The following is an 11,072-nucleotide window of genomic DNA, read 5'->3' as shown; positions in this document are numbered from 1 at the left end:
CCCCCCCCATATGCTAGTGCAAGACAGTGAAGAATGCAGTGACAGTTTGGTGCCACTACATTGATTTATGCTAAGGTGTCAGTAATTTTACCTATCATTGCTTCACAATATCAGTGCAAATGTTAGTGAAGTGAGAAAGGCAATAATTGTATTGGTATTATTATGAAAATATTTTGACCTCACAGACCCTTCATGTCCTGAAAAGATCTTAGAAGCCACTGTGGGTGCAAGGCATACAGAGCCAGCAAGTCTAATGGTGATGGTTCCTCTTATGGGATCGTGTTTTCTTTCTTGGGTTCTTGAAAATGACATTAAGGTGCAGTGCACATCATGAGGAAGAGTATATCTGCATAGGCAAACAGAAGAAACAGCCAAAACCTGTAAGCAAATGACCTGTACACCCATGTATCTGCTTTGTTTTCTGGAAGTTAAAGAGCCTTAGAAATAGCCATATTACAATTAAATAACTTTAACACTAACTTAATTAACCTGAGATAGCTTTTTCATCTATTGAAATTTTAAAAACAAAAACAAAAAATCTAAGTTGATGAAATACTTTCCCTTAGAAGGGATTCAAAACAGTTTACAATGAAGTATATTTACATTTGCACTAAGAAATATATGAGAATAATGGATACATACTCATTCAGGAATTCTTATTAAAATAATCTAGAAAAACTTATAACTGAATCTAGGTAGCCTAGAAGGTGTTATTAATAGTGTCTAAGGACAGATCAAGGATACTTTAAATTTTTAAATAATAAAGTAAAATGTAACAGTAAAAGTAGTTAAGTAAGATTTAGATAATAAGAGTAATAAAAAAGGTTAAAATTTTGTGTGAAACAAAGATCATAATTGTAGCAGAAATGCAGAACCAAGTAGAAGTTACTATAACTGAGAAAGAATTTAATTCAGGCTTTCTGAGGTTAATAGAATTTTACTATTGCAAAATTTTCTATAACTCTACAGGTCATCGAGGACAGTTTTATAGTATAGAATAACTAGTACTCTGAGCCAGGAGCCACATTTCATGATTTTTTCATGTCTAAAACTTTTTAGGATTAGTATCATTTTCTAACTCAGTTGCCTCTGGCCCACAGAATTTGACTTACTAAAATTTTACTTTTAACCCATAGGCTTTTCTAGTCTTCTGTTGTTGGTGGTAGATGGTCAAGTGTATATAAGTCTGCTTCTGAAACAGAGAAGTGCTTCTTAAGCCACTGGCCACATTTGCAGAGATGTCTACAGAGTGTGTTGCACAGAAGGTAGTGTAGGCTGTGACCTCGATCGTGACATTCAGCATTCCCAGTTCACTTCCCTTTCATTAAATGAAACTGAACGAGATCAACTGGTTTGTTTCTCCCCACACATTTTTTTTTCTGGTTTTATAAAATGAGATCTTTGCTTGACTTTGAGTTTTTTCTTCAACATCCCAGCTGTAATACTAATTCATGTAATGTCTCTGTGAAAAGCCATTATTTTCACAGTAATATTTAAATTATTTATTTTAATATTACAGTACTAGAAATTTGACTAATTTACTGACATTTACTCTTTCACCTGAAGTACAATAAATTTTTCATATTAAACCTTATAAGGTTAGGAAGTCCAAATTAAAAAAATTAGATTGTGTGATTGAACAATTATTGTTTGTGTTTTTTTTTGCCAATTATATCATGTTAACCTTGGCTGCTATATTTATAAATTGTTACAAAATACCTGGCTCCTAAGGTAATAAACTTAGTACTACACACTGATTGTACATTTCCCTCCAAGAAGTCTGATTATCTTGTGTTTACCCATCCTTGTTTGAAGTGCTATCAGATAGACATTATTCTTCCTGCTTTGAAGTACTGTACAGAGATGACAGAATTAGAAGCAGTGTCAAGGTTGGAGGAGTAACGATAGCTGCAACAATAGGCCCACTTCCGCCTAGTTTCCAGGAGTGTCACCATGGCATCTCTGTCTTCTTTATCCTTCTGTCCATTTTTTTAAATTGAATTTATTGGTACTACTAAGTGAAATAAATAAGTCACACGTATGCAAATACCGAATAGTTTCTCTGGTGTGAAAAACTAAAATAGTACTCAAGATCCTAATGGGACAATTAGCAGCGTGAAATAGGAAGAAAAGGACCAAAGGTGTAGGGACAGTGAGAAGGATAGGGAAAGGGGAATACGGGAAAAGGAAAAAAAATATGAGAAAATGTAAAAATGGAATTAAAGTGTTTGAAGGTGGGGAGGGGAGGAGGGGGTGAAGGGAGGGTGGGGACAAGGGGAAAAATTGAGAACCTTCTGTCCATTTTGAAGTTTATGTAAAGCTAAAGGTTAGGCACATGCTAATATCTTTATAAAATATGTATTTCAATGCTTTGAAATATGTCAGTCTGTTAAATAGAAAAATCCTGTAAAAGTATCATATTTTATATTACCAGTACATCTGGATTTTAGACTTTTAAGAGCCTCACACTCTCTCACTGTGAAAATTTTGAATCTCTTGCCAATATCCCTTTGACTGTACTCCTCAACTTTTCCAACCCTTCCTTCAGCCTACCACAGGTCTTGGAAGAGAAGGAGGAGCAAGGTGTCACTTTGCACTTTTGACTTTTGTCAAAACCTCCCAGCTTTGCTCCCTTCTTTTACATTGTATCAGTACAACTAGCCCTTTGTGTCTTCTGTCTCCTGTTGCCATCTGTTTCATTTACTTGCAGTGAATGTCCTGGACCCAGAAGCCTTGGTTAAAGGTACAAAATAATCCATCGCTCTCAAACGTAGGAGAGCTTCTTTCAGATCTCTGTGTATAGTCTCACTTTTACCATCTCCACTTTGAACATGTTTTCCTTAGTGAAACTAAGTGAGAAAGAAAAGGAGCTGACTGGCCTAGAAATGAGTCTGTTTTCAATTCTCATTTGAATTAGAAACCTTCACAAAGTATTCAGTACTATGTGCTGGTGTTAGGGACGGTTGAGTCCATGAATACTGGCAGTAGAGAAAGCAAGGTGGGAGAACATGAAGGAGAAAACAGTGTGTTTTGGGCATCCCAAGTTGCAGTTCTAGTTCTAGAGCAACACTAAAAAACTGCTAAGTTACAATGCTTAGTAATATAGCACTCACTGACCTATGTGAAAATATTTTCCAAGTCTACAAACAGCCAATATTAAATAAAATTATAGAAAATAATCCACCTATAAATTGAAGGGTTTTGTTATTATATTTTTTTCTGTTTGCCATTGCCTTGTACATTCCAGGCTAGTGCTCTTTTGAGCTGTAGGCCAGTTTCTAAATTGAAGATTTTAATGAAAATTAAAAAAAAAAATGGGTTAGAGCTAGAGCTCGGTAGCACATGCCTGAAGTTTAAATCCCAGCTCACATATTCTAACTAAATGTGAGAACCTGGGCAAGTTATTCAAGCTTAATAAATTTAATTTTTTGCATTCATAAAATGATGAGAATACAAGTACCGATTATTACCTCATAGAATTGCCCTGAGGATTTAGTTATATAATGGGTGTAAGTGCAGATAATATGAGCATTTAAGCAATAAATATTAACTATCCTAATAGTTACATAAAAATAATAGTCACATAAAAATATCTAATCTCATAATCTATGAAGCCTAGGCAGGTAGCGATCTAAACTCAAACTTCATTTCAGGGCATAATTTCTGATCCTGTGTTTCACGTCTTTTAAAATGCATTATAATTCAGCAAACTGTCTTCTGAAGGTGTTTTATGAGAATGATAATCATTGTGTGAGTCAGAGATTTTCATTTGTTGCCTTTCCCTCTCCTCTGAAGAGATGATAGTCCTCAGCACAGAAATGAATATTACACACACTGCCTGGGTGCTAGCAAGGTCCCTTCATCCTTTCTCAAGCAATGTTAGTTAAACAGATTGTTTGTCACTCTTTTTGGTTATTCAAAAAATAAGAACATTGGTAAGCCAGAAGTAGCCATTTTGTTAAAAACCAAATAGCTAGACAGATTTGTGACCCTTAGTAGGGCAATAATCCATCTGTTATGGAAATAGATCAATTTGCAAATTAAATTGATTAATCTAAAAGAAGAAAAAAGTCTTGACTTTTCCCACAGTAAGCATTTCCTCAAATAAATTTTCCTAAAAAGATTTGGAAAGACATGATTATCTGTTCTTCCTTCCTTTGCCTAATCCAGAAACAAGGCGGAATGTCTATTAAAAAAGGATGATAGGGAGCAATTTATGTTTTGGGATTCTGTAGGGTCTAATTGATCCTGGAAGTTTTATATATTTGACAAGGTTTATGTTAAAGCTTTTTGATGACGAACAGAATATTTCTAATACTCATTGATTGCTAAACATGTGACTGTTTGAATTTTTCACTTAGTTTGCTTTTCTGTTATTTTCATCTTGTCTGATCACACACAAAATCTCCTGATGATTCTTCTAACAGTGTGTGATTGGACTAATAACTTCACATGTTAAAGAGTTTCGTGCTGCAGCTGAGAGGCATGTAAATACAAGCTGCTTATTTGCAAGAAGCTTCCAGATTTGCAATATGATTGCTATGGAAACCACATAATGAAAACCTTATAGCCATCTGTGTGGTTTTGATGGATTTTACTGCATAGCTGAGCTGTTTTTGTTTACTGTTATTAAAACGTTGAATGGAATACATTAACCCACAAACATTGGCTATTTGAGATATTAATTAGTATTATATAATGACATCATGCCTCAACACCAAAATAAGATGTTTAATAATAAACCTAAATAAGACAGTGTGTGAATGTATGTCATTGTGAAGATGTTTGTTCTGTAAATGAATATCTTAGGATTTATTGTTATGATTTTTGAATCCATTTGTTTTCAGTATTTATTGGACATCTCCTTTATGCCAGGTTCTGGTCAAGGTTCAGTCTTGAGTTTTTTTCTCCCTTACAATTTAAAAAAAGACACATTTTGCTTTATTATCTTACATGTATAAGCTGTTTGTATTGTTACCCCAAGATAAAATGAGGGGCTTGAATATTTTAAAGAGAAATTGATATATGAAACATGTAAGCTTTTTGCCTAAAAATGTCAGTACTAGTTTTTATTTATTTATTTAGATTTTTTTTGGGGGGGTACTGGGAATTGAACTCAGGACCTCGCACTTGCAAGGCAGGCACAGTGCCACTGAACTAAATCCTCGGCCAATATTAGTTTTTAAATGGAAAAAAGAAAGTACTTTAAATGTGTATTTCATGCATCTCACATGGACTTCAATTTGGATATTTCTCAGTAGATATTGATAGGTATATGTTTTTAGTATCATTCTGAGCATATAAGAAGATATTTCTAAAGGACAGAGTTCTTTCTTATCACTATACTGTATAACATGCATTATAGGCACTTAAATTTTAATAAATACAAAGAATTTGTAGCAATAAATTCATCTGAATTATTTGTTTAAAACAAAAAAGTGAAGTTTTTCCATTTAATTATTATAATTAATTTTTATGATAGTTTGTGTTGGGGGCAAGTCTAAATGTTAGTCGCTTCAAAAACAATGTTTAATCCCTTGACGTGCTTACAGCATTTGACTGATGACACCATGCCCTTAACTTTTTAAATTTACTTTTTAATGTTGGATTTGTGACACGATTGAAAAGGAGTAAGTGTTAGGGAAGAAGATGTGAAAATTAAGAAAAGCTTATTTTACCTTTTCAAAAATTGTCTATAAAAGGAGTGACTTGGACTAACTATAACATCCCTCCTATTTAACAAGTTTATATCAAAACATCCTATAAACAATCCATTTATGATAGTCATTGAAATGTGACATAAGTGGGACAACAGTTATTAAACAGAAAAAAATCTGTATTAAATTGCCAAAAGTAGGTTCCACTGTATGTGTAAAAGCCCCAGATATTTCCAGCTGTTCCTTATGTTGGAGCTTTTATTGCTTTGTTTTGTTTGAATTGAATTGCAGAAGCTCAAAACAGTTATATTTGTCTTATAGTAACTCTCAAGGTTGATATGAATGACAGTTTTGATTAATCACCATTTAGAATTTCCAAGAAACTTTGAAATCTACATCTCAGTACTGACTTTTCTACTGTGATTTATAGTTGCTCTTGGGCATTTTCTCTGGGGGTGCCCACCAGCATGCTGAATCTACCCAGTGGAAAAGACAACTCCTTGTAGTCCCACTACCACTACACACACAGCAGAGACTATGTTTGCTATCATTTTAAACTGTTTTTTGAAGCAATGATACACCCATTTTTCAGTTAAGTAAATTTGATCATCTGGTTACTCTCTTTTCCCCTTCCTCCATGTCCGTTCAGGCAGGCAGACAGGCAGGCAGGACAAAGCTTATCGATTCTTATAGTTCCTTTACCTTCTACAACCATCTCCTTCCCGTTTCCTCTGCCCCTTCAGTCCAGGACTTCCTTCCCCTTTATCAAGACTTTCCTGCCCCTCCTCCAAACTGCCTAAGACAACCAGATCCAATGATTATTCCTGGAGCAGAGTTGCAGTCCTGCCCATTCTCTGTTCCAAGGCTTTGTAGGGCTTTTACTGCCCACCAGATGAACCTGCAGTTCTTAACAGGGTGTTCTGGACTTTCAACAACCAGCCCAGACAACTAGTATCCTCTCCCATCCTGCTCTTACCCTGTGAGTCCCATGTTATTTACTCACAATGGACGTGACTGCCTTGTTCTTTTCAAATTCATGGCTTTTCTTCTGTCTAGAAATAGCCTTCTTCCCATTTTTGCTTATTTAAAGTTTTTGCATCTCACAGGCCTTTTTGGCATCCCCAGTTAGGAAATTCCTCCCTGCACTTCTTCGGTGCCTTGTGCTTCATTGCCAGGTTTAGGACCCATTATCTCATTTTCTTTTAATCTTGTCTTTTGTCTCCCTGGCTGTCAGCCTCCTGAGGGCAGATGCTCCCTATTGGCGAATCTTTCTCTTACATTTAATACTCAATGAAAATCAATTGATTGGTTTAAGAGTTAAGTGACTACATTTGAATTATCTTGTATGTTACCCTTTGAAGTTTTGGATTTTTAAAAAAATTATGTTTATTTTTGAATCTGGTTTTTCTTTAGCATGCCCTTTATTCACATATGCAACATTTCTAAGTTCTATATCAATCCTTAGGTAAAGGAAGCTAATAAACATAGTGTTTATTGCAACAATTTTTGTGGTACTGGGATTGAACCTAGGGCCTTCTCCTGAGATCTTTTTTTCTGTTTTTAATTTTGAGAGAGGATCTTGCTAAGTCACAAAGTTACCTGAGGTTGGGCTCAAACTTGTGCCACTCTGCTTCAGCCTCTCAGAATATTGGGATTATAGGCATGCATCACCACACCCTGCTTAAATATATATATTTTAGTATAAAAGAATTAAATCGTTTGATTCTATTAAAAACCCTATCATTTAAACTTATTTTATATTAACTTGGAGGAGGGAGTGTGATGAGAAAGTGGAAAGAACACAGGCAAAGCACTACTATAGTTAGGATAAAGAACAGGAACTTTATAATCACAAATTTAAGTTTGAGTGACATACTTTGGAAATTACGTCACCTTTTGAGTTTCATATACTTGTCCACAGAATGAGGATTTAAAAATTATCTACAAAGTCTTTTCTCCCGTGTTACATAACACTTAGTAGGTCCTTAGTATAATTTGGGAAGGAATTACCTTAAGAGGTGAGGATTCTTCTAGTATCCTTCTGTGAAAATTAAGTGAGAATACACATGAAGGTACTATTCAATAGGGGAAAGGAAATAAGGGACAAGAAAAAATATGAGAAAAGGAAAAAATGGAAACAATGTTTGTAAATAGGGGAGGGTGGAGTGGGTGAAGGGAGGGCAGGAGTATGGGGAAGAAATGAGAACCAAGATCTGTCCTGTAAGGGTACAAGATCCCAATGATGAATGTAGCTGTACTGTTTACTTAAAAAGTACCAATAAACTCAATAAGATTTTAGAAAAAGAAAGTAGTACTCAATTGATGACTTACCTGTTTAACTGTATTTTACAGTGCACATTTTCTCATTATATCAGTGTTTTAGAAACCATGATTTCATCTGTACTATTCCTGCTACACAGTGTAATGTAGTTCTGGGTATTATTTTTACTGGATTTGAGGCCTCTACTGGATTTAATATTGTTCCAGATGAGTTTTTATAAATATTTAAAACAAATGTGTAATGCATTAGTACGTATCTACATTTTATCAATCAATTAGATAAACCTTGATAATGTTGCCATTTGGAAATGGCAGTGGTTTATTTGTTCAGTGTTGTATTATTGACAAAGGAATATGAATCTTGGGTAGCTTAATTCTTTTAAAAATAATATTTATGTATTGTAAACTTACAGTTTTGCTCTTAAGATAGAATGATTACTGCACTGTTATCCCTAAGGAACCTCTTCATTGTGCTACTGACACTTTTTGTTTGCAGAAGAAGAAGAGGACAATGTTTCCGTGAAAATGGAAGAACAAAGGAAAACAAGTCTGGACAATGTGCACCACCCCTCAGGTAAAAATTATGTAGCTTCCTGGCAAAGCTTATTTTGGTTTTATTTTAGCCACATTCTTACTGTTCTAAAGATGTTTGCACAGCTCCCAGAAGTTGGCTTGTTTGGTCTTGATGTCTTATGGCTGATAAGCTACTTAGTCCCATTTAGGATGCATAAAAACCACTTGAGAAGGATTTATAAAGTAAGCCAATTTATACAAGGTATTCCTTCCTGAATTACTTTGTAATGACTCAATTAGCTTTCATTTCTGCACAAAGGAGATTTAGTTGCATAAATTAGCTTATCATCATTGAGGAAGTGTCACTGCTAAAGGACAGTTTATAGATACAACATGCAGTTGCTGTCAAACCTATAAGAATGTAATATAGACATCTGTGTATACTTTGTGCTTGAGCAGAACAGACTTCTGCCATTCAGAGACTAACAGGGGACAACAAGTTGCCCAGGGGACAGGCAATGTAGACATCTCTGAAAAGGTCAACTTGACACAGGCTCTGACAATCGACCCACAGCTCTGTCTTCTTTGATAAAAATCAGATAAACTTAAGACCGCTAATTGATCTGCAGCCTGTTTAAATGTTGGCCATGCATATCTTCATTGCATATGATTAACACAGAAAGCAAATGAATTGGGTAAGAAATGCCAGAGTCCAGTGACAGCAGCTTAAAAATCGGAAAAGGACACTGGTGGCCTAAAGACCAGGAAGGATGTTCCCTTTTATCCATTTCCACTTGGCACATGGCCGCAAGTACTAATTGTGACTGAGACTGGAAAAATAACTGCATACGCTATGTACAAAATCACATGCTACAGACAAATTTTCTTGCTTGTTATTTCCAAATAGCAAGAGATAAACCATATCTGAAGTGCGAGCATGAGTTTAGTTTTGATAAACCAACAATTATTTTACACAGAAAGAAGAGGACTGACTTCTTATCAGGACTTTACACCTCTTCATAGCCTCGTGTCGGCTGGGGCAAGGTCTGCCCTATCATACCCTGGTCCTGCAAAGAACTGGAGCTGGGGTCACCTTCCCCTCTCTGATATGCCCATACATCACTCTTTCAAGCTGTCAGAGGCAGGGTGGACACGAAGTGTGTGTTCAGGAAGTAGCGTTCCAGAGGCCTTCCTATAGCAACATGTGGAAAGGAAACAGAGGCCTGATTCCGGACCTGGACAGGAAAGCAGGAGCAGGTTGCTGTGAAAGGTTTTGGTTTTGCTGTTTTCAGAAAGGAAGTGAGGACAAGTCATTAGATGTTAGCACTCCTGTCCTGTAAAATACAGCTATAAAATACAGAGGCTCAGTGAAATCTTGAATCTATGTTTAATAGTAATTTAGGTGTACATTATAGGTTTTGCATTGTGAATCATGAAGCTGCTGCCAAACCAAGTAGTTTTCTTTTAAAAATTTGTTTATGCAGATGCAAGAGGTAGACATACAGATAGATAGCCTTTCCACAGATACAAATATTTTGGTTTAAAGCAACTGTACTTTTCAAAAATACTTTTTTTGGAAAAAACCAAACCAAACCAAATCAAAACAAAACAAAACAAAAAAACCTTTAAGAGCCGGGGATTGTAGCTCAGTGGCACTGCAACTTCCTGGCAAGTGCAAGGTCCTGAATTCAGTCCCTAATACTGGAAAACAAAACAAAACAAAACACAAAACAAAGAACACCTTTACAAGTATTCATCTCCCAAATTTTTGCCTTTGAGGGTAGGGAAAAAACCAGTTTTCCTCAAAGGAATATAATAGGTCGATCTAGCTTTTCATGCCATTGCTTATTGCACTGCAATAATTCTTCTCTTTAGTGACATGAAATATGAAATTCTTTTTCAGCAACAGTTTTAATGCTTTTGCATAATAGTGACTTTTGCTCATCCCTAGGCTGTCAAAGGCTAGAAGCTTGTTTGGCATGCAGGGCAGTGAGTTAACAAGGGTATTACTATCTTGCTGAGCATCACATGACATGAACTTCTAACCTTAGTCAAGAACGTTGCATATTTTTCACATTGACTAATTGTACTAAAAAATAAAAAAAAAAGTATAGAGTCTTCTAATGCTAATGTAAAATATGTAAGCTAAAGCAAAATCTGTTTTGTGTTTCTTACAAGTTCGTGCATGTTCAAGCTTATACTTCTAGAACATATATATTCTCTCTCTCACACACACACACACACACACACACAAAATCTCATTTGATTTTTCTCTTCAGATTAATTATTTTTTCATTAGATTTTCTTAACACTGTAAAATATGCTTACCTTTCTAAAAATAGTTTTCGAACCTATAACATTCAAGGAAAGATTATCCATTATCATGTTTCTTTGTCATTTTTTAAAAATCTTGCCTTATTTGCAAAAATAATTCCAATGTTTACATTTTCAGTTTCTACCTTTGTAATAATTTTGTTACATTTGCCCATTATCTGTTTTTATATGGTTTTAAAAGCAGGAGCAAGTATATTGTTTAACTCCTTCACAGCTGGCTAATTTATTGTTTCTTTTGTACCTTCTTATTTTGATCATTCATGCCTCCCAGGACAAGAAACAATAAGG

The 11,072-nt window shown here is 35.2% G+C and overlaps 1 protein-coding gene across 2 annotated transcripts in view; it reads left to right on the top strand.

Annotated features, from left to right (window-relative positions):
* Nucleotides 1-11,072, top strand: part of Skap2 (src kinase associated phosphoprotein 2) — a 166,220-nt gene that overhangs the window by 138,674 nt on the left and 16,474 nt on the right. For both annotated transcript variants that reach the window (XM_019208052.2, XM_010628269.3), the window contains exon 10: nt 8,434-8,511. In XM_019208052.2, coding sequence (XP_019063597.1) covers nt 8,434-8,511 — 78 coding nt within the window. The remainder of the gene's footprint in view (nt 1-8,433; nt 8,512-11,072) is intronic.

Source organism: Fukomys damarensis, unplaced genomic scaffold (assembly GCF_012274545.1).
Source record: "Fukomys damarensis isolate Sample0158 unplaced genomic scaffold, DMR_v1.0_HiC HiC_scaffold_4, whole genome shotgun sequence".
In the NCBI taxonomy this organism is placed as follows: domain Eukaryota; kingdom Metazoa; phylum Chordata; class Mammalia; order Rodentia; family Bathyergidae; genus Fukomys; species Fukomys damarensis.
Note: the sequence above shows the minus strand (reverse complement) of the source record. Positions and strands in the feature narration are given on the sequence as shown.